The following is a 24117-nucleotide window of genomic DNA, read 5'->3' on the forward strand; positions in this document are numbered from 1 at the left end:
TCAGATTTAAGCATTTTATTATACTTGGCAATTCAACAAATAAGACAAGTATCAATTGAATTAAATCTATACAGATAAATTGCTTTGCACCAGCTTCCCTTTGGATTCCTTATATACAACAACAACATCATACTTCAGTGATAACCTACAGCACAGTGGATGCTACCTGAAAGCCACAGTGGTGAGAAGAGGTGATGAACACATTTGAAAGAGAAACCTCCACTTGCATTTAGAGCCAGTTGTGGCCATTTGTACACTATGAATCACTGACATGATAATGTACCTAGATGTCTTTCCAAAGAGGATTGAAGGACATTTTTTGGAAACTGAAACTAGCTGATAAAAGGCAAACTTAAAAAAAAAGTGTACTTATTTACATTCATATTACACTGAGCTAGCTGTACCTTCCTTGCATAGACATTGAAGACAGTACAACTTCTTTTAAAACAGTAAACTTTGCCCTTTGTTGTTCTACTCCAGGGCCGACATAAGACTACAAAAACTCTTTGGCTGCATAATTCTTTTTTTATCAAAAAATAAATATACAGTGTTTGTGTGTGTGTGTAAGTATTTAAATATATACAAAACTTACAGTACGAAAAAAGCTCATCATCAATACAGTGTAAAAATTCAAAGACGTCAAACCAACTAGGTTAAATCACTGAGCATCATGTTCAAAATGGAAAGAAAAAGTTCAGTGTATTTGTGCCATGACACTATTTAAGAAAAACAGCTTATTCCCATCTGCCAAAATCATTTAAACAGAAACAATGATTCATGAGTAGCTTTCATTGTCGATCCAAGTCGTCATCCACTGCTTTTTATCAAAAGCATCAAGCCTGACTTTTCCATCTTTATACTCAGGAGCTTCCCTCCTGATCCGCACTGCGTGGTAACGCGGGACGCTGCTGTCTTGTTTGGAGCGTTGGAAGAATCCACACTGAGAGGGGGAAGATTTCAAATACACAATGTTTCAAAAATAGTACATTATCCAAAAAAACGGATTCATATAATAAATATTTATGACCATTGTAAACAACAGTGCAGGAATGTTAAGCATGCGATTGCAAATTTCAGTAGGTCATTTCAAGCAGCAAAAGCGAAGTCAGCAAAAAGCACCTGCAAAGCACTGTTACAAAAAGTAGAAAATACTAAGCTTGCTGGTAAGAAAATACGTTATTTTTTTAGGCGAAATTCAGAGACACATATTGTACAAATAAGAGAATATTTGTGATGAATTATACTTTTCTAATTTGGAATATATTCAACATTTGTTCATGTTATAGTTGAGCCTAAACGTGTTTGTGTGATGGCAATGTTCCAAAATAACCAGCTTCCTTTTGTCTTAGTACAATATGCGTCTGATTGAATTTTTTCTGCATGAAATCAGCTGATTTGGCTGGAAAGTGCGTTCGTTAGTGGCGGCAGTAATCACACTCCATGCTGACAGCTTGTTTTTACCCCTGTTCACAGGATAAATCAGGCCTCAGCAGTGAGTTTGTCTTTGTCAGAGGGTTGAACATGGATCTCTGCCTTGTGATATGCAGCATCATATTGGTCTTTTGTTGCTCTCCTGAAGAAACCACACTGAGGGGGGAGTAAGGGTTATGACTGGTTAAGAGCGACAAGGTGAATCAGTGATAATAGTCCTGAGCTAATATGAGTTCTTTCAGCAAAACAACAGATATAATACATTTTGTTCAGGAAACCACTTCATCTGGACTGCACAACAACCAGCTGTTTCTGGCTTGTTTGCTTCTCATCAATAGAACATTCTGACTGATTCCTTTTTAAAACCTGAAATCTAAATTAATTCCAGAACCATTCTTTATATCAGCCTCAGACACATTCCCTGAGTATCTCAGAGATGATTCTCACAGATGTACACACGTGATCTTTTACATAGTTTAATATACGTATAATAGTCACTTCACTAGTAAGTATATGCCTATCTTAGTTCATGTGGTCATTTCAAGTTTTGCCATTTATTTATTTATTTAAAATTCACCACTCCAAATAAAAATTTCTAATGTCTCTCTCTCTCTCTCTCTCTCCCTCCCTCTCTCTCTCTCTCATTCTCTCTCTCTCTCTCTCTCTATCTCTCTCTCTCTCTCTCTTATATATAGACCATATATAATATAACACAGAATATAACCTGTCCAAACAGAGGTCTGATTGATTGATTACTTTTCTATAGTCCTATCGTTCCCTTACTCTTCTAACCAATCTAATTATTTTAAACTAATCTTTACTTGACTTTTCAGGAAATACCCTGTTGAATTTAGACAACTTGAAGATACAGTAGTTGTTGTTGTTTAAGGAATTCAGTGGTATTTAAAAATGATTAATATAAACTGATAAATGCTTTAAACATTTTCACAAGGTTTTAAAAAATAAATAAGAGAAATGTATATATGTGTTTATATATATGTGTGTATATATAAATACATATATATGTGTGTACATATATGTAAATACATACATATATGTATGTTTATGTATAAATATATATACACATATATTTATATATATATTTATACACAAACATACATATATGTATGTGTATTTATGTACACATTTTACAAAGTGACCGGAAGGTGGCAGTAATGCGCCAAGTTGTTTGTCAACTGCTGAACAGTTCAATAGAAGAAGAACACAAACAAATTGACAACATGAAGTCGCCGGTGTGTGGCGGTGTGTCTGAATTCTTTTTAAAAAGTTGTTAGATAATAACCACAAAAAGTAAACTTCACGAGTGTAAACTTCACAAACAGTCGTTTGCATCACACAGTTCAACGACCGACATGACGTCATCTGAAAGCGGTAAGCTAACGTGTGTTCGGATGCTGCACGTTAAATGACTTGACTGTACCACAAGAAGCGCCATATTTCATCAAGTAAACTATAGTAAATGCGGCAAAAAGCAATAAATATGCTGCAAAACGGGATTTTGATGTTTATTCATATTGTATGTAGATTAATAAGGCTAACGAATAAAGTGCACTTGGTTCATTGTGGCCTATTTACTCAACGTGCCATTCCTCCACTCCGAATTCGTAAAAAAAAAAAGTCTGTGGCTTCTTCACTTATTATTTCTGTAATGTTGTGTATGTATATAAAAAAGCACCATGCCAGGAAAATCTATATATGCCTATGTCTTAATATTATTTACTCTGTCCCCTAATGGCTCAACCGTCTCTACTTGTATATGTTATTATATTATTTCAACAGTTCAGTCCTGTTTGTTTTGTTTTTATGTTCAACGATTTCAGTTCTGTTACTTGCTGTGAGTGACTGATGGTTAAATATTCCCTCTGAAAACATCTTTTCAGGAAACTTTTCTTGAATTGTAGACAAACAGCGCAGAGCTTGTCACTGTGTCTTCCGACATAGTTGGTTTAAAAACAAGAAAACAGAGTAAATGCAGACAGATTTCTTCGCACCACGGTTCTCCTTACAGTATCTCGTGACTACAGCCCCTTGTAACCAGCAAAATGAAAAATAGGCAGGGAAAGTGAAACAAAACTCTATTTTCAAGTTACTTTTTAACAGCAAAAGTTTATTTTACTGTTGAAGTTAATGTTCTATCGCTCATTTGAATCCTTTATATCCTATTTTAGCAAACATTAATACGAAGACTCACCTTCCAGAGCAGAAACACCAGCAAAGCCAGAATCATGATGCCGGCGAGAACAGCCACCAGTATGATCCACCAGGGAACTCCGCCATACTGCGCTACGGCACTCTCCGGGGAGACTGCTACAGTCACCTGCGATAACACGTCAACGTGATGCAAACCAAGCGATCGAGTGAGTCAAGATCAAGGTAGAACACAGTTTATAATTAAGTGTAGCTGTTTAGTTGCTTACATCAATGTCGGTAGTTTTCAGGATCATGTTTTCGGTCTGAGAGTGCAGCACGAGCGAGGCCTTCACAACTATATGCAAGGTCGAAACGGAGGCATAATCCTGCGTAAAAAGAGAAGCACCTGCTCAGGGAAAGCTGTCATAGCAAATCACCAAACGCTGATGAGACGCATTAAAATACAACATGTCACCTCAATGAAGGTTGAGTTCCACAGACGAGACCTCAGCTCAATTGTTGTACCGTCCAGGCCCTGCAGGGGGCACTTGAGCACCACACATGCGATCTCCCTCTCACACGTCTAGAAAAGAAAAAGCCGATTACACTTCAAATCTACACCTTCCTAAAAGAACGTGAACACACCCATACACGCACTCACCAACACTTTATTTTTGTCTGACAGAGAAGACCTTTTTCCTCCAGATTTTCTTTCTTTTCTCTCAATTTCTCGTTTTGTCCGGGACACAGCGGACTCCTGAAAGCACATTTATTCTCATCGATACAAGGCAGATTGAAGCAGGGAAGGATGACTGTAATGACTAACCTCTGGCCAATAAAATAAATTAAAAAGTCCTACCTGGATGTGTTTTAGAGAGTTGATCTCCGACTCAGGAGAGCAGCGGATGTCCTCCTGTCCTTTAGCGGTGATCCTCACCAGGTACAAGAGCCATTTCCCATCTTTGTTCAATTTTGGCCACTGGATGTGTAGTGAGGCTTTAATAGAAGGCTTCAAAGACTTCCACAAGTTGTTTATCTGCAGGAATAATTAATACAGTAGCTTTCATATTTTTCATACATACACGTTTCTGTCGACATGCTTTAATAATAATATGCAGACACAGGTGAGAAGGATAAACTTACTCTGAACGTGTAGTTAATCAAGCTTCCGATCTCTTCCTCCTTTTTCATGGCACTTTCTCCTTTCACAACACCTCCAAAGGAAACCTGATTAGGACTGGCCTCCCTGAGGAAAACAAGCAAATATTATTTATCTCACACACTGTCAAGAGGTGCTGTGTATTTTACTGCGACAGTAGTTTCACACAACACGATTTACATCAACCCACTTACCCACTGACTGACAGCGGCAATTCAATCACTACTTGAGCCTTTATTTTAACAGTGGCTATATTTTTTTGCACACTGGTCCTGAAAGAAAAAAAACACAATAGTATAGTGCAAGGCATTGATATGTAGAATGAGCAACTTACACAGCATCTGCACCAGAAGTACTTACGTGTGGAGCTGCAGGTCAATGTCGATCTCTGTCGTGTCGAGACTCATGCCCACAGTGCTCAGGATGATGTAAAATGTAGTCTTTGGAAAAAAGAAAACACCTTTCACATTTGAACGACAAAATGTCAAAGTAAGGATTTGCAGGTGAACATGACAAGTCTGTACCTCCGAGTCTCTCTTAAAAGGATTTCCCAGCTCGCAGTCGGCTTGAGAGCCGTTCTGATTGGCAGTACAGATGATCGGCTGGAAAGGACAAATTGTGAAATATGAGCATCTGGATGGTTAACATTAAACCACAACTTTTTCACTGGGTATGGCAATGGTTTTCTGTTGGCTGATTTGTCTCCACAGCTGTTTTCTTTGAAATTTTGTACAAAAGAGGAAGAGTCCAATGACTTTGGTGACGACCTGACTTTTCATCTAGTGCCACAAATAGGTCACAAATAGTTCATTCATCCAGCCCAGTAGTCGTGGACACGTGAAAACAGAAGACTAAATTATTGTAGCTCAGATGTTGATCCTAACATGCACTGTACTGAGCCACAGCTGTACACATGTTAACATTGTAATAACGGAAATATTATGTAGCATAAATAAAGCTGCTATTAAACCTCATTACTGTCTAGCACCAGCCAACTCTGTCTGTAGCACCGAGTACTGAAAACAGTCAAAGCATTCGTACTTATGTCATCTCATCAGATCATTTGCGATTTGAACACAAACATGTTAAATCTTAGACTATGTCATTAAAGCACAGTTCCGGTACAGCAGCAATATTTGAAGTTTAACTTCTTGATGCTGGTAGTCAGTACATTCTGTCGCCTCACCACTGTTTGATTTGAGCGGACTCCAGAATACGACAGTGTATCTGGGAAAGTCCCCACCAGCTTTGCCTCATAAGCGTCGTCTCCATTCATGTTGTTCACCGTCACCTGCAGAGCCAAGTCCTTCCTCTCGTAGTTCAAATGAAACACAGGGATGTTGTTCCTGCTGCAGATCCGAAAACATGAAAACTCACGTCAGGCTTGTGGTATGTTTTCACACATCACAATTGGCTTAGCAAGTTTTTAACCTGTAATTTAGAAGATCTGACAGCAGAACTTACATGATTAGTAGGTCGTGCATGTTGTTTTGTTTGTAGTATAGTTTGTACTCCATCTTCAGGTTACTGCGACAAACATGATCACTTCCACATCCTTCTTTTACAAAGTTGACCTGTAACAACGGCAGTTGTCATAAACAAATTTTTCTCCACTTCAAACATTTTGACGTCAACTAAATAATTAATGTTGCAGTTTGCATGTTTACCTCAATGGTTTCTTTGCTCAGTTGAGAGGAGTCTAATATTGGCATAAGCTGAGGGAGGCCGTTCCTTGACTTCTGTCGCTTTGTGCCCAAAATTTCTGCAGACACCTCGATAGGAATACTACGCATCTTGTCCTTGATATTGTCCTGTGGAAATCAGAAACCACTGCTGTAGTATGATTTTATTCAATAATAATGGGTTTTTATAACAACTTTGATTGCACAGTATTTTTAAATCAAACTCAATATACTTTTCTGAAGGTCTATCCTTTGCTGAAGGCATTTTTGAAATACAGTTTGTGATGTAATACATTAAGTAGCTGATTATTTCTCAATTAATTGATTCGTAATTTGGCCTGTAAATGTCAGGAAATATTGCAAGATCACATTTTTTCATCTCATTAAATCAGACCAACTGTCCAAAACTGAAAAGAAACCAGAACCAGATCACGTCTGGCATCTTTACTTGAAATATAGCCCAATTAATTTTCTTTAGAGGACCAAATGTTTTAATAAACCCTAATTGCTTGTAAGATGTGATTTTGCAACTCCAAAATATTTTGCGCGCACCTCTTGGTTGAGTCTGATTATACCTTTCAGTACCTTCCTCCAAAAAGCACAGACTAACTCAAGTTGTTCCTCACAGTTCTTCGTCAAGTGGATGATAAACCTGCCAATGCGGTTCACCTCCTTGATCGATATGTTTTACCTTAAGGTTGGCTTTTATCTTGATGCACATTTCCTGGTTTTGGCCCCGCAGGTCTATGGTGCCGTTAAAGTGGTAGTCCGTGTCGGCGCGAGATTTGTTCATGAACGTCACTCTGGAGGGCAGCCCCTGTTTCCTGCGATCTCCGTCTGCCTCCACAGAATAGCTGATGGCTGCAGTGTAGAGGAAAAGCACGTGTAAGAAACAATAGCTGAACAATTGTGTCAGGATAATAAATCTCTTTTTTTTTACTCACTTAGTCTTGGGCTATAAGATGCAGGGTTTGCAATATAGGAGAAACATGCGTCCACGGTGAAGCTATGGATAAGAAATAGATTTTTTTTTTTTTAAATCAATTTTAACAGAGGAAGTTTTGACCGTCTATTTAATTACAAGCAGTGTAAAGTACCTACCAAATGCTGTTACCACAGGCTTTGACTGTGAGGTCAATTTCCTGCGGAGATATTTTGACATCTCTCCTGAGGCTAATGACCGGCCGTGCCCTGAAAGAACGGTTGTTAAATGAAGTTGTGATGGAAATCAGTAGGGTTTCATTTTACTTATAATGGGTTGGGAAATAAGTACCTGTAAATTAGAGCTGTGTCAGACAGAGAGCCCACAGCCAAGTCGGGATAAGAATTACTGTCCAGGTCCATGTTCCCTGCAAGGGAATAACCAAATAACCGGAGCTCGTGGTCTTTTCCTGAAAGGATCTGTAGAGGAGAGAAAGAAGAAGAAAAAATTAACAAGGAATTTAAAAAAAAAAATTCAGGGAAACTTGGGCAGCAAATTTGAAAAATACCACAACAATGACATTTTGTGTTCTTTAGTAGCCAGCGCTATGTATTAATATGTTTTACTATTAAAGACATATTTTACTGATGCTCAAGGGTAAAAGCTCTTTTGCTAGAGAAAAATGACCAGACAGATCAATGACAATCTAAAAGGATTCATGCTAAGCTTAAAGAGGCAGACCTGTGCAGGGCTGGTGTTGATTCCTTGTGCAGAGCCATGGTAAATGTAGACTTTTCCTGCCCCGCCGTCGTCATAAGGAGCACCGACGGCAATATCTGAATCGGAAAGTAATCGTTTGCTGTAACATGACAGCAGCTGATAGAACAAAAATGAGCCACAACATGAAATCTAAATTACCTTCATATGAGTCTTGATTGATGTCTCCAATGTTCTCCACTGCCAGCCCAAACATGGAGTCTTTGGTTCCATTCAGGCGGATGGGAGTGATCTTATCCCACCTCCCTGCCTTGTTGATGTAAACGTAAACAGCCCCTCCTACATCCCCGTCCTTCATGTAGAACTGAGGGGCTCCTACGACTATGTCCTGCCATCTAGATCAAAGAAGGGAGGTAAAATTTATCAGTATCATACAGAATGTAAGTCAACATCTCACAGCTATACAGATCAAATGCTTCCTTTTTCCTAATTTTTTGACTTGTATGAACTTGTCCGCCAGTAAAAGATTAAATCATACATATACTAAGGCTGAATAAAGAGCGAGAGAAATGTTTACCCACCCATCACCATTCAGGTCAACGACAGCCACGTCGTATCCAAAGGAGGATGCCAGACCTGGTCCGTGCAGCGCATGCTCCACAGAGAGTCTGGCAGAGGCTTCCCTCTCTTTCTTCAACAGGACCACAGCTCCGTTGTGATTGGCTCTGGGTGCTCCAGCTACCACCGTCAGGCCACGACTCCTGGTAATGCTGTGTCCCGAATCAAGGGAGAATCCTAAAGTGAGAGTTGTTGTAGGACATAAAATAAAAAACGTATGTCATACTGAAAAACACACCTGTTTTCTCCCTAATTTTGAATATCAACTTCCCCTGATGGACAGACGAATCTTTTCATTGCCACCAAAACATAAACTGATTAGATTTCTGTCATCTGGTAACTCTTCATATACGGCCTATGGTAACTATACTGTACTGGGGAAGCCGATAACAAAAGGAGTTCAATTTAATTTAGAAAGAAAGAAGAAAGAAAGAAAAAAAAAAACACAACCTGCATGTTGCTCATCCATTTAAAAGCAAATTTTAAAAAATGCGAGACAAGTCTCCTTTTAAATGTCCTTTTTTTTAAAGAATAACTCTTCACAACGTAAATCTTCATTACGGTTGCTTTTCTTTATTGTTCCCAAATGAAAAAGGTATTTTTCACAGCAGACTTTTGGATTTGTCATAGCAGGAAAACACAGGTGCAACTAATAACATTATTTATTAGCTTAAACAGCTATTGATTGGGTTTTTAGTTACACCTGTGCCTGACGAGTCAAAAAGTCTGATGTGAAAAAGTTCTCAACTTGGTTTAGTTTTATTCTCCTTCGGTGACATTTAGCAATGGCACCCTACTGTTGTTCTGCAGCGTCTCATGGGACCTGTCCCACAATTAGGGAAACACTGGCTTCATCCATACTCCAGAAACAACCTCCCTCCACACCAGCATTTTGGTTTTGTTTCAGTATTAATCCCCGCCCGTACTAACACACCTAAAAACGTATATGTCACGTGACGTGCACTAAGCATGTGACGACGGGAGGCAGGTTGTCTACTCAGCATTTGGTAACTTAGTTACAGAAGATACTAGGCACGAGAAAACAACAATGGTGAAATGTAAGAGCAGGGATTTCTTCTCTTGTAGCGACGATGAGGTGGAAGTGTTACGGGCCGTATGTGTTAGCAACACTTTGCCCTCACCACTGGTAGTCGAGTCGTGATTAACTTCTCTGTTATAGGTGCTTGAAAACTGTGGCCTAAACTTAGCAGCAGCGATGCGTTTTAAAACAAAAACGTAGTTATGTGGATGTCGCCCCTGATTCACTGGAACACACAACGAGCGACTAGTAACCAATATTATGAATTTGTTGAATTGAAAAGCTGCAAAAGGGGGGAGAGTCCACACACTAAAACATAGCTCATAAAAAAGCAAGAGGATACAAGTGGCACACAAAAATGGCTTTATCAGTTTTGTGGGCAGGTACTCACCGAGGTAACTGTTGGCTGGTACAGGCACCAGTTCGGGGTTCAAGAGATGCTCATCTCCAACTTCATACGGGCCGTCATCATACACCCCCATCTCTAGCAGTGTGTTGTTTTTTTGCTCCACTCGCACTATGCCTGCAGAGGACGTTAGTGAGCAACGCAGAAGATGTTATCAGGTGTAAACACCTTTTCTTTTTATCAAGACAAGATTAAATCATACAACTTGTTTTAACAGACTGTGTAACCTGATTCTCTCAGTAAACGCTGCAAAGCACTGTGCAGTTCAGTTTGGTTAATGACCTTTCCAGTTGTACGCTCCCGGTGCTCCAAACACTACGTAATGGTAGTCCTTGGTGAAAGTGGCAGCCAAGCCCTGCTGACACGACCCAAACATCTCATGGCCTCTGGCTCTGCCCTCACAGAAGTTCCAGCTACCTCCGTCCTCATCGGAGGACGTGTCGATGGTCAGGTCCTGACTCAGGACATAGCAGCGCCCAGTGATGTCCCGGGACTCCTGAGGGGTGTTCACAAACAAGCGCCTCTGATAGCGGTGAGCACACGTCTGAAATTGCAAAGCGCAGCTGTGTTTTAGTTCAGACGACAGATAAGATGACAGCACAGCTCAAGGTCTCGGGGAACGATGGTTCAGGCGCTGCAGTTTGACTCACCACAATCTTCCCCCCAGGTCCCTGGCTCTGAACCGTCACCCCCATCCACTGATTCTCCTTGTTCTCGACACGTATGTCCTCTTTCAAGATGTAGCAACATAAGACAATGATGTGAAAACTGATATACACACTGAGGCACCAGTACAAATGCGTGTTTTTCTTTTGCGTCTTGGACTTTGTTGTGTTACATTTTACAACTTAAAACTAAACTGTTATCTAAGCTGTTTTCAGAGATGAACGCAAGAAGGAGAATTTCCGGAAAATTCAGGCGAGGGTTGGCGCCTGGGTAGAGCGCTCACATGCTCGCCATGAATCTTACAGAGATTTTGCAGCCGTATTCTCACATGGGCTCTGTCTGACATTTTCCAAAAAGTTCCGTAAAAATGTCAGGACCTCAGTGCACGCTAAAGGCAGATCTAGATTAGATGGATAGATGGATTTCTTACCTTCATTATCAAATTCAATGCGTTCACAATCATTAGACTGGGAGATTTCACATTTATAAAGCCCTCCGGTGATGTTGGCTGTCTGTTTTCCTAAAGCTCTGGCTCTGGGAGCCCCGATCAACAGCCTGAAGAAAAAAGACAGAAAATATGCTTTTCAGGATTAGTATTGACATTTGGTTTTTGTTGCAGTCACCTGTCATCAGTCTGACCAGCTACAGCTTCTACATTTTAAAAAGGAGCCTTCAACAAGCTCCAGGGCAGCCGCTTGTTGAATTTAGTACAAGCATGTGAAAAGATCTACAGCGAGAGTGACAGTGAAAGCATTGCAACAGGAAGAATACAAGTTTTACTGTTGCAAGAGAGAAATAAGAGCACGTCATCTGGCTGCCTTCATGCAATTCAAATATTGTGGCTACTGTTGCCGAGGTTCTACTTGTTCTTTTCTTCGACTGAATGTCAAATGAAAACAAGGTCTAGAAATGTGCCCCCTCTCTAAATGGGAAAAGATTTTACTAATTTACAATGAAGCTGTGTGGCAAAAGTCTCATTGCTAACAATTTTCATTATCTGCAAGACTTGTGAACAATGGGGGCATCCTGTTGGCCAAATGTTTAAGACGTGTACCATATACTACAACATCCTTGTTTCATTTCCTGCTGGGGGCCATTAGTTTGATGCCATACCCACCACTTCCTCCCCATGTTTCCTGCCTGTATCTACACTGGCGCTATAGATATAGTGATATAGATGGCTGACAAATTGGAAAGAAAAATCAGTGAAGGATCTGTTGAATCAATACAAAAAAGTGCTTCAATCTATGGTTGAGAGACTCTTGTACTCAGTAAAAGGTTGGCTTAGATCTCAATTATAAGTTATGACAATTAAATATGGGGGGCAACATGTGCAACAACTTTCCTGGCAATCCATCCAATAGTTTTCAAGACATTTGATGTAAAGCCACAAATGTCGACCTCGTGGTGGCGCTACAGCAAAGGAGAGATTACCAAGTTTATTTAAATGAATCTACTTGAAACCATGAATGTCACAATTCCATGACAATCCGTCCTATAGTGATTAAGATTCATGCCTGAAGTGGTGGACTGATCGACAGACTAACAAAGAGACAGATTGACTGAGATTGAAAATGACATTTATAAAAGTAATAGTAGGACAATTTCTATGAAGTTTTAAAAGGATTAAGTTTCAGCCAGATTTACTTTGATTTAGGTTGAGCCTATGAAAAGCAGTCAGTGTTCAATCAGTCTCTCAAAGAGCTTCTGTATTTTGTGATAAGAAATAGAAAATAGAAAACTGCCGTACACGACAGTGGACTACTGTCAGGACATTCTTCAGAGGGCAAAGGAGCACTGAAGCAGACAATCTAATCTGGAGCGTGTTCAGTAATGTATTTGTTCGGCCCAATTTTCGCAAACTGACCACGGCTTTTCACAAAAACCCACATTCTCAGGGCATGAATAGAGGATGTGTTTCAAGGGTCACTGATGTCAGCAGCTACTGAGATGACACTTATTTTTAAAAGTTTGTTAACCTTTGTTTTTCACATTCATTTCAAGATTAGATATATAAAACAAATCTCTCAGATTAGCTTTTGTCACAAAATTTGGCCCTGGAGTAAAATATCTGCAAGATGCCTTAGATCTACAGGTTAAGGAAATACAAAAAATAGTCATTTTGTCAACTGCTATTTTAATTCACTTTTGTGAACAGTATTAATATCACTGCTGCAGACTCACTGGAGATGGAAGTTGGAGAGAAAACCATGAACTACTAGCATCATGTCTGTCAAGGATAATGTGAGTTTAGTCTGTAGCAGATTATGCATTCGAGACTGGTGACATTGTATATATTCATAATCGCATGCCTTTTCACATCACTTATAATTCGCCTATTGGAACAAGTGGAATATTGTAATTGAGGAAATTAATTGAGCTGTACTGATAAAAATGTGCTGTGCTTTCTGAGTTATTCACTGTTCTTGACACCTCTGAAATGTGGTGACTTGCTGACGACTGCGTTTGAGACCTTTTACACACTCAGACTCCGCTAAGCTATAGAAGACTTGGGCATATTTCCTGTCAGTGGTGGTGATAGCCTCAGTTCATCCTGTACAGAAGTCATATTGAGAAAAAAAGATCCAGAAGCTTATTTCCTTCAAATGTGTTACAATTAAAAGTAAAGTTTATTACAAGTTAGTTCCTGGTTGAGTAGTTAAGCTCTGAATTGACACAGTCAGTCTCATCAGGAATTAGTTCATAGTCCAATGATGCGCAGTTACAGGGATAATGGAGACATACAGTATTTACTATTCAAACCTCATAAATTTTTGAAACTGTGGATGGATTTCAGACAGAATAAAAACTAATAGATGGTTTGTAACTTTCACTCACTTTAACTTACCAGGAGAAACTAGTTATAAAGCTAATTTTATAGATCCATGAGTTAGTTGAAAACAGACTTTTCAATATTTTCAGCTGTTTTGAATAAAATAAACAGTGACAGATAAGATTCAGGTCACAGCAACCCTACAAAGGTTCATTTCACAAAGCAAACCACACTATAGTAGGAAATGACCAGCCTGCTTGCTGTGTAGGAAATTTGTCAAAGGACTAAGAGGAAATCCTCTCCACACTTTTCTCCTCCCAATGACTCTGCAGTTCCTTCTGTCGCCCACCTTTTAATCTATGACACGGCACAGTGGCTCGTTATTTGCTAAACAAGGACTCTCCAGAGGAGGTCTGACGTAAGAGCGAGGACAAAACTGCAAACCCACTCCCCAAACAAAGCCCAGTGAAATGCAAATACAAACAACAGCCTTTACAGAAGTTGGCTCCAGTTTGACATTTCAGCTTCAAGGTGGTTGAGCCCAACATGCGAGAAGAGTCGAGTCAAAAAACCTGTATAAGTGTGTATTAGAAATACCTTTAAATATAATGCAACACAACAATACCATATCTACAGCCTCAAAGTGTTGAGAGTTGAACGCATTAAAGTGAATTTCATTTGGTTGATATTGATGCGTTCACCACTCTATTCCTACACACAGTTCAAAATATGAGAGAGAACAAAGAAGTTGTGATATATGTTGACACAAAGAATGTAGTAATACATACATGGGGCTGTATATTAAAGATTTATTCACTGCCCTCTGTGCTTTTAAGGACAGAGGGCCCTATCTTACACCCAGTGCCAAGCAGTGCCAAGTGTTATATTCAGACTGACGGCGTTATCATTTACTAAATGTGCCTAAATGTGTCTTTGCAGCACTGTGATAGTCGGTCAACTCAAATCCATGAGGGGACACGCAGGAAAACATCCCATATCTGAAAGGCTTGTTACACAGGTAAAGACAACACACCTCCAACTTAACAGCAGAGCTACTCAGGAAAGTGACAGTTGTAGAATTTAGCAAGTAGCTGAAGGGCAACACTGACATTGACGTGCTACACACCAGTGCAGTGGACACATGAACTAGATTTTCTAAAAGGCTAGATTTTAGGTTTTTTTTAAGAAGTTTAGCAAATAATAAATTTTTTGCTTGAAAGATGGTATAACGTGTAACTTCTATTAAAACCAAAAAAACATGAAGCGAAATGCAGGTCCACTCGATAATTCAGGGCAGAGATATTTGCTCACCATGGATGTTTCAGTACTAACAAAAGAATCCTGACTCAAGGTCCACTTACTAGCTTATCTGAGGTAATTTTGGAAATCGATAGTTGGTTATTAAACCTTCCACTGTTAAATCTGTCTGTTTATTGGAGTTTTTATTTTTTTTAATTTTCGAATGTAAATATCGTATTGCCTCCAAAATCCAGGATCAGCCAGGCTACAGTGTGAAACCACATCCCATCATGCCTTTCACTGTAGTGTAAATGTGAATACGTAGTGAATGGTGTGGCTTTACACAGTGATCTCACTGGTCTTTGTTAACAGATGTGCTGCAGTGCTCCACAGCTGTGCACTCAGAGCCACATGAACTGGTGCAGCTGTTCTAACTGTTTCAGTTTACACACACACACACACACACACACACACACACACACACACAAACACACACAAACACACACACACACACACACACACACACACACACACACACACACACACACACAGATTGGTTTGGTGCTGACCTGTGATTGGCTTAGCACACATCAGAGGAGAAACCAAGATCAACTAAAAAAAACAAATACTTGGAAAAAGTCCTCTGTGTTCACTGCATTTTATGAACCCATTTCTAAGCTACACGATCCATATCAAACTTGCCAAAGTTGAGAATAAAGTTTGACTGATGACTCGCTGATGCGTTTCCTCTCTCAGGTTACATGTGCACAGATGGCCACGCATGTCCCGTCAAATGGCCTTTTTCTCTGGTTTCATTGAGAGGACGTTATATCCACATCATTAACTCAACACATTATTCATGGGAGAGGCATCCAGTTGCTTCTCTGCAAGATGCCACATTATGTTCAGTCTCCTGTTCAAACCTGGATCTCTGTGCTTCTTCCACGCACCAGAAAACCAATATGAGACGTAAGGCATAATGACACCATGAACAATGTGAGAATCCAAGCTGTGCCTTTCACCCGTGAGAATGGTTGCACAAATAGTTTCATGCATTATAAATAAAACAACCTTTTCAATTGCAGCAAAGAGGGGATGAAAGGCCAGTTCAAGTTTGACATTAAATTCATTTTAATCAATCTAGTAGTCACGTGATGCTCGCCAAATTTTGTTTAGAAAGGAGTTTGAGAACAAAAGTTGCTCTTTTCGTATACAATTTATAATAATCAGATTAATGTAAGCAGTTATGCCAGTGGAATTTCACAGCTGCTCGTGATCATGATCAAACACATTTGTAAGAGAACAAGAGAGACGGATGTGGAGTCTGTGATTCATTGCTGACTCGTGTTTTCATGAGTGGTCAGTGTGCCTCACCACTTTAAATTAGGCAGGGCTGTTCATTACCTTATTCTATGTGCTCTACTGAGCTTTCACTTGACTCGTCTGGCTGATTATCCCAGGGTCACGAGGATTTGGAGCAGACATCATGGCCCGGCCGGGGGAGCTGCTGTTTAATTCTTACTTTCCTCTTAATTGTTGTAATAAAAATATTTCGTAGACCTAATGATTGAGAAAATAATTGTCCTGCTATACATTTTCCCCACATCCTTTTTTTAAAAATGTTTTTAATTCGATCGGCCCCTCTATTGTAGCCATGATAGTTTGAAAGCTGTCACCAAGCAGCGTCTAGTTTTTTTATAATCCAAATTCAGACTACACGACTTTCACAGTCATCAGATCACTGTGCAGTTCACACTACACGACTTGTTGTCTTGTGATCGGGAGTCTTGTTGTGAGTTCATACTACACAACTGTCTGGTGAGAGGGGGGTCACACACACTACACAGTCCTTCACCACGAGAAACCCCCAACTACTCTGTAGTCCCGTGGTTGATTGACTGATTGATTGGCTGCTGTCGTTGATTCTTCGAGATATTTTTTCTACTAGAAATTCGACGGTGGAGGCGACGTGTTGGCGAGCCGCTCCAATCGTGCAATTGAAGAGTTCACAGATAGCGATTATTGACTTCCGATGGAACGGAAACTGATTTGGCTACAATCTGGTTTTACACACTTGAGGAGAATGTGTGTAGCATCTTTGAAGAAAACTGGGGCGAGCTCCCGCAAAGCTCGGCATGTAAAGGAGGCCAATCTTCACTTTCATCTTACTTTTATCGGCTGAAAAACAAACTATCAGGCCAGTGTCACATTTCGAACCCACCCTGTTTGCACAAGAAATATTACTTTCAGTTTCGTGACTCACGCTCTCTTTACACTTGTCAATGCTGACAAATATTAAGGTGGTTAACCCTTGATTTTATGTGATCAACAAAATAAAAATTAAAAAAAGATGAAAGACATCTTCCAAATTTTTGTAGCTGTTACATTCCATTTCTCCCTGAGCTGCCTTTCCACAGTAGACCAAACAGCAGTTAGATAAAAATTCCACAAGTTAAGGCTAATCTGTGTGATCTTTGGGAAATAAGCCTTGTTATCAGGGCTCCTAATTCCTGCTTCTCAACGTGCTGCTGCAGGGACCTGTGGCTACTCACCAGTGTCTAACAGGAGCTTACAGGCAGCCCTACCCTGTGTGCAGGCTTTGACACGCCACCCCCTCTCCTCACTTTCACCCCCCTTGCTCTTTGTGTGGCAGGATGATCAGGCTCACCACACAGACATTTTTTTTCCGCAACCTCGGGGCTAGCCAAAGGATACGGGTTACAGTAGTGTGTGCATGGTATAGCTTCAGCTGGCATTCTTGAAATACTGTTTACTTTTATTCTGGCGCGAGCTCAGAACCTCTCTGACCTAACCTTATTTGTGCACATGTCTGAAATTACAGAATCATGTGACAGCTGACCACTGGGCGCATCAGTCAACTAGTCATTTACATTCATTCAAAACAAGTATAAATATTCGTCCTTTTTTTTGTTTTCAACTCATGCTCAGTGCTGCTTACATATAAACGTTTACAGGTTAAACCACTGAGTGAAAAAGCACCTGCTATGTCATCAAAAGAACTGTTAATAGAGCTGCCCAGCGATTGATGAAAGAAACTGCTGATATTAACAAAAATAAATCCAAATACGGCGGAACTGAACCCGAAAAATCCAATTTTTTCTTTTAGAAAAAACTGTGAATACCACATAGTTAATATTAACCGCTTAACTAGTGCTACTGGTAACAATTATGTTCACCATACGTTAATCAATCAATTAGTTTAGTCAATTAAATATTGAAAGATTGTGCAATGTGGAATCTACCTGTTTTAATTTACAAAAAGCCCCAAAATGTTGTATTTGAAAAGTTATAAATTGGGAAAAGTAGCAGGTCGTCACATTTGCACTTTGACTTCAATCTGAGAATCTGTGACATTTTCAGCAAATGATTTTTAACATAAATCAACAGTTAGAAAAGCTTAAAAAACCGAGCAGTAAATCGAGTAAGAGTTGCAGCCTGAGACTATTATCTCCTGCCTCGGTTTGACCTGACAGACGCATTTGCATGACAGTTATGACCATTGTTGATTCACTTGTTGTTCTTGGGCTTCTCCCCATTTCATATTCAAAGCATCAGGGGGGGGACAGTAAAGAAATCTATTGAAGATAAAGTACAAAAAGTCTCATCATCTGACAAGAAACACTTTGGAGGATTGTCAGAGTAACTTTTATACGTTGCTGGAAAAATCGGTTTATTCGTCTTAGGTGGAATCCTCATGTTGGATAAATGTCCCCTGCACAGGATGAGTCGGATGAAACTTTAGTCGGAGAGAAATCATGTCGTCAGGTGTCTCTGTTAACTGAGCTGCACTTTAATTCAGCAGTCACACTAAAGTGGAGAGCAGCAGAGAGGAAGGCTCCATCACTTACATTCTTTTATCCGGGTTGAGTTGCCGGTGCATGGCGAGAGAGAAGCCGAACAGACTGCCCGGCTCTCCGCCTTTCCTGATGACATGGCCGGTGTCCAGGTTGAAGGCGAGCACCACGCTCGGCTCCAGGAGGTGAAACATTAGTAAAAGTGCAGCTCGCGGCGGAGAGCGTCTCCCCTGCAGCAGCAGCAGCAGCAGCAGCAGCATTGCGACGCGGTCCAGATGAACCCAGTTAGTCCGAAGTTGAGAGCCGCAGACCCCGCTGCTCTGCACCGCTCAGCCGGTGGCGTTGGACTGAAGCGGCCGCGGTCTCTTACCTCCCCCGGCTCTCCCCAGCCGCTCCACAGCGCCCCCTCCGCCCGCCGGTACGAACTGCACCGAGACAAAAATCCCAATGTAGCATTTACAAGAAATAGTTTACATACTTGATAAGGTTGTCAACAATGTACCATCTAAATTTAATGTCTGCCTCAGCTCAGGATACCTTTAAAATTTGACTCTTGTAGAGAAATTAGTGTCGATCTTGCATTTGGATTCTTGATAGTGGTTTACTGCTGCGGTTCTCCTGCAGTGAATGTAATTCAGTAAAATCAGTTCTATGTTAATCTAGAACAATGCCTCACAGCAAAGCTAGATGTCCCAGTGGTTCTTCCTCAACATTCCTCCATGTTGAAAATACTAACTACTAGGCCAAAACAAAATCACCTGACAACCATACATCACCCAGTCTTATCAGTCCTTTCTTCGCTCTCACTCGATGAAGTTGGCTCAGGAGTGAACTTTTATCGCTGGTAAGGTCAAATATTGCGAACCTTGAAAAATGGTGTCAGAGACTGAAAAGCCATGGGACAGCTGGTTTGGTAAAATCAACTTTCAATTAGGTTCCCATAATCTTTTAGAAGATTTCTTCTTCACATTTAAAAAGACAAAACACAAACAATAATGCCACTATTGGACTAAACTAAGATGTGTTGAAATATATATTTTAATCTTACGTGTATCTTACTCAGTTGTACAAATACCATATTCTAATTTTCCCATTGGTTAATTTGTAGATGAGTAAGAACAAGAAAATAAATGGAACATCCAAGTACATATTAGTGAAGGTTTTTAGGCTATTTTAGTTGGGTGCAAGGCAGATAAACATGAAGTCAGGTGTCAGTCAGCTGGACAAACACTGTTAACCTCCCAAATTCAGACGGGCAAGAAGACCAGCTCCTGTAGGTCACTAGAAGGCTGTGAGGTCTTTAAAATAACTGCAATTTCAGTCTTTATTTGTCTGATTTAACAACAAACAAACAAACAAATATATATATATATACACACACACACACACACACTGTATATTCTGGGTTCGGGGTTGATCATCTTTCCATAGAAATATTTAATCAAATATTAATGTTTGCTCACATTAGTAACACCTGCTGAGGACCAGGTTCATAAATAAATAATCACTGTACAGGAAAGATTGTGTGTTCATTAAATGCAGGATGTCCCAACACCGATTTTAAATCAAAACTTTAGTTATCATTCCACTTTTGATAATGTTCTTGTTTGAACGATTAAGCTCTCTTGAGAAATTAGGACTTTTTGTGATCCTCCAGGTTTAAGAAATTCACAAACAGCTGACTAAACTACTTAAAGAGGTTTCCACCGACCGGATGCAGTGATGGGAGCCGCGAGTGTGTGTCATCTTCCAAACCTGCAAGAAACATTCATGTTCATTGTATCACATCGTGGCTGCTGGTGTTTGATGTTGGTGTGTAGTTTGAGCCAGCATGGGCCACTATCGCACATCAGAATACAGCACAATGTGGGCATTGTTGAAGTTAGAAAGCCCTCTGTGTGCGTGTGTGTGTGTGTGTGTGTGTGTGTGTGTGTGTGTGTGTGTGTGTGTGTGTGTGTGTGTGTGTGTGTGTGTGTGTGTGTGTGTGTGTGTGTGTGTGTGTGTGTGTGTGTGTGTGTGTGTGTGTGTGTGTGTGTGTGTGTGTGTGTGTGTGTCGGCAGGGACTGGTGGGGATGGGATGGTGGTGGTGGGGGTGTCCTTACCACATTCCTAATTGCAGCAAATGACTTGGGAGGTTCTAGTGTAAGATATGTGAATGGAATCTCTGTTGCTGTGGGTTCGGTAACAGATGCATCACGAGCCTCCTCACTGATGTCAACCAGATTCTCCAGTGGAAAACGGTCAGTGCTAGTTAGTCCAGACTGAATGGACACCAATCTGTTGGACACCAATGTGTTCGTTCTGACCTCATTTGAAAAAGTGAGACACATACAGTCAGGCTCTGGAAGCCTACATGTAATGCTGGTACTTACCCAAATAGAATCAGCAGTTTTATAACGGTTAAATAACATGTTATGACCTGTTGAAATTGTATCCTGCAATCTTATTCAATATTAATTTGACACTAATTACTATGGCACATATACCCTAAGATAATAAGCAGCACATCTATATGTTTTACAGAAACAGAGAAAAAACACCTATGTAATTTCATCAGCGTGTGCTTGCAAAACTGTAAATCGGCTCTGTGAGACTTTTGTCAAGTTAGAGCGATGCTGCGACACGGAGCAGGTCTCGGATAAATCAGTTCATGCTAAATAATGGAAAGAGGTTAAGTCGCTTGCTTGTGTGCGCGTCCTTGTGAGTGAAAAGGTGTGTGACTGCCTTTACCCAAGCTCAATCAGCCACGTAAACAGCACTTTCATGTCCACTTCTGCCCTGGGCGGCCACGTAACATGAGCTGAGAGAGGAGGTGAACCTGCCCGGCCTCGTATTGTCTCGGGTCAGTGGGAACGGGGAAACTGGAGAGACGTTGCAGGTCGAACAGGTGGACCCCTGCAGGTGACGAGGCCTTTCTCCACAGATTAGCTGCACTTTTGTGCGAACACTGACTTGAGAAAAGGTCTGTTTGGCCCCCCAGTAAAATCAGCGGTGAGGATATTAAGTTTCACTTGTGGGTAGGGAATTTGAGCCTGTTTCAAATGCTACCTTCACTGGACTGGTTTGATCATTGGAAGAAGTCAATGCGTTAACTCTCTTAATCTGAGAATTCAACATGATTCTGAAGTTTAAGAAATGTGGAAATAACCACCTTACCACCTACGCCACATTTGTAAAGAGGTTCTTCTAATCATTGTTTTATAGTTGCAAATAAACATAATTGCAGGTATCTCCACACTACCCAAGTTAAATCTTTTCATTTCATACTGTTGGTGTCCATGCAGGTTTGGTCAGAGAGGCATATGTCCCGTGTATGTGTTGAATCACGGATCATGGTTTTGGGAGGTCTGAAACTCAAAGCCTGTTCGGACAGAAGGGCCAGCTCCTTAAATTTCACAGTCACCATAACAGAGACTGGTGGCGGAAACCAAACCCAAGAGTTATTAGAGAGGCGAGGAAACATGTCCAAAATGCGCAGTTGGCATAAGCAATTTGCTAATGTGCCAGGGCATGAAACCATAATGATGACAACAATGCAGTGCAAGCAGTGGATGCTGTTTACTTTAAAAATAAGACTTTTTTTAACACCTCAATGTAGGTCCAATCAGATTTCTAATGGCATTTATAAAAGATTGTAACATTGATTACATTTCAGGCTGATGGATTTTTGTCTGTTTTGAAATCTAGACAACTCACGCCATTCTTGAGAGAGATGCTGAGAGCAGTAGCACAAGTGTTTTGACATGAGCGTCCTGTGCTGTGTTGTTTTGTGTCCTCTGGTTTATGTGTATGTCTTGCTGCAAAACAAATTTCCCCCGACAAATAAAATTACATGTCGTCAGTTGAAGTTGATGGTCGGATTTCACCAATTTGCCACCTTCACGCAGAACTTGTTGAAGCTGGACAGTGAGCCACAAGGGAAGCGCTGTCAGAGGAAACCAAACCCACAAGTTATCAGAGAGGCAATGAAGCGTGCTCAAAATGTACATGTGGCGAAGCTAAATGAGCATGAGTGCGAGTGTTAAAACATTAAAAACAAGTCTTCTAATTTTATTGCCCAGAAAATAAGCCATATTGATGACCACAGATCAAATGTCGTTATCAGTCTAACTGATAACTAAAGAGATGTATGATTTATATATTGGTAAATTTTGGACTTGTGAACCTAAAGCACCATGGTAAAACTAAAATGAATGTCTGTCATCTTATCTGATCATCTTCTCAAGCTCTCACTGTTTTCACATTGAGGTGCATGGATGCTGAGTGGCTGGATAGGCTGTGTCTGCATCAGTGGCCGTGTTTAGCACGGCGTTAAATCATACTGTGTGAAAGCGGTGAGCAGCTGATCCCGGTCCTGTTGTGACAGTGGCGTGGCCCTTTGTAGAGAGACCATCCGCAGTAAATCTGCTCCACTCCCCTCGCACAAAGGACCTCATCCATTTATGGGTCCTGGGTGGGGGGTGTGCCGCTGAATCAACAATGAAGGGAGCGGGGACCTCGCAGACCCCTCTGAATTCTTTCTCAGGCGGGCCGTGCAGATGACACAGGGAATTCTGGGGATTCCTTTATTGGGCCTGCAAAGTGCAAAATCATTTTTGTTTTAGTAGAAAAAAAGGCCTATGGGACCTGTTATCATATCATGGCATTTATGTTATACAGTAGAACAGGATTTTAAATTAAAATGGGACTTTCGGATTTTCATGAAGAACCACGTATCATTTTAGGTTTCAAATTATTTAGTTATTGGTTTAATGTTTTTTTTTTTTTATGAGCAGATGAAGCTTTAGAACTTTCTCAACTCATTAGCCAATGCAATGCTCCAACTGAAAACATAAAAATCACCCAGTACGGTGATCTTTAACACAGATCGGGCCCATTGTGGAGCATCAAACATTAACCTTACATCTGTTACGAGCACCAAACTGAAAACTTCCTTCCAATTGTTATTGTCTAGCAGCACTCGCCATTAAAGCCTTTGTTGATAAAAATAACTTCTCATCAGGGGAAAAGCCGCCGTGACTAATTCTTAGGAAACACATGCTCAATCATGAACACCCGGCTGAAGGTTTCCAACTTCAACTCCAGCTCGTGTCCGGAGCCCGGCTCAACCTTTCCAAGTGAGAGGTCAAGAAACAGTTAGTAGATCATTTCCATGTTTTGCAAGAAGTGCACGAGGTGAATGTATACAGACACTGCAGAAGTTTTTATTTACGGACTCTGTGTCAAACAAGGGAAGAGCGAATAAACCACCCACCGGTACATTGGTTTGCTCTAAAAACCTTTTCAACTTTTAAGCCAAAAGCTGAAAAACTTCATGTGATTTGACTAAAAGGGTGAGTTGCCAAGGTGATGAATGCTCCAATAGACCCAGCAGGAAATCAGGGAAGAGAATCCACCGACAGCCTAATCACTCTACTGAGCCAGAAACCTGCCTGCGCTAAACACAGCACGACCATTACTGCACCTGTTGACCCACAGTACAGTACATAATAAAAAAAC

At 40.6% G+C, this 24117-nt stretch overlaps 2 protein-coding genes and 1 long non-coding RNA gene across 5 annotated transcripts in view; 1 reads left to right on the forward strand and 2 right to left on the reverse strand.

Annotated features, from left to right (window-relative positions):
* Window positions 1–18974, reverse strand: itga6a (integrin, alpha 6a). 2 transcript variants are annotated; one of them, XM_035604683.2, is made up of 26 exons: window positions 18673–18974; window positions 11222–11346; window positions 10776–10855; window positions 10408–10669; window positions 10111–10242; window positions 8644–8857; window positions 8264–8457; window positions 8087–8181; window positions 7697–7824; window positions 7525–7614; window positions 7368–7429; window positions 7115–7284; window positions 6409–6552; window positions 6206–6315; window positions 5928–6090; window positions 5266–5343; window positions 5102–5181; window positions 4936–5013; window positions 4726–4828; window positions 4442–4618; window positions 4244–4339; window positions 4058–4165; window positions 3870–3968; window positions 3644–3769; window positions 1462–1587; window positions 802–940 (listed from the first exon to the last, which is right to left on the reverse strand). In XM_035604683.2, exons 1-25 carry the CDS (start codon window positions 18876–18878, stop codon window positions 1480–1482), a joined length of 3228 nt encoding a protein of 1075 aa, XP_035460576.2. In that variant the 5' UTR covers window positions 18879–18974; the 3' UTR covers window positions 802–940; window positions 1462–1479. The 2 variants fall into 2 exon arrangements, with proteins under 2 accessions (XP_035460574.2, XP_035460576.2); XM_035604681.2 differs by lacking the exon at window positions 1462–1587 and having other exon boundaries at window positions 1–940.
* Window positions 2667–24117, forward strand: part of dlx2a (distal-less homeobox 2a) — a 27449-nt gene continuing 5998 nt past the window's right edge. The window contains exons 1-3 of one of the 2 annotated variants that reach the window (XM_035604687.2): window positions 2667–2823; window positions 3621–3825; window positions 14504–14582. In XM_035604687.2, the coding sequence (XP_035460580.1) occupies window positions 3791–3825; window positions 14504–14582 (114 nt within the window). In that variant the 5' untranslated portion in view covers window positions 2667–2823; window positions 3621–3790. The remainder of the gene's footprint in view (window positions 2824–3620; window positions 3826–14503; window positions 14583–24117) is intronic. The other variant, XM_035604689.2, reaches the window with a different exon arrangement.
* Window positions 21920–24117, reverse strand: part of LOC118283046 — a 7455-nt gene continuing 5257 nt past the window's right edge. Inside the window, exon 3 of the long non-coding RNA XR_004784419.1 lies at window positions 21920–23192. This is a non-coding gene — a long non-coding RNA (uncharacterized LOC118283046). The remainder of the gene's footprint in view (window positions 23193–24117) is intronic.

This window comes from Scophthalmus maximus, chromosome 14 (assembly GCF_022379125.1).
Source record: "Scophthalmus maximus strain ysfricsl-2021 chromosome 14, ASM2237912v1, whole genome shotgun sequence".
Classification (NCBI taxonomy): Eukaryota; Metazoa; Chordata; class Actinopteri; order Pleuronectiformes; family Scophthalmidae; genus Scophthalmus; species Scophthalmus maximus.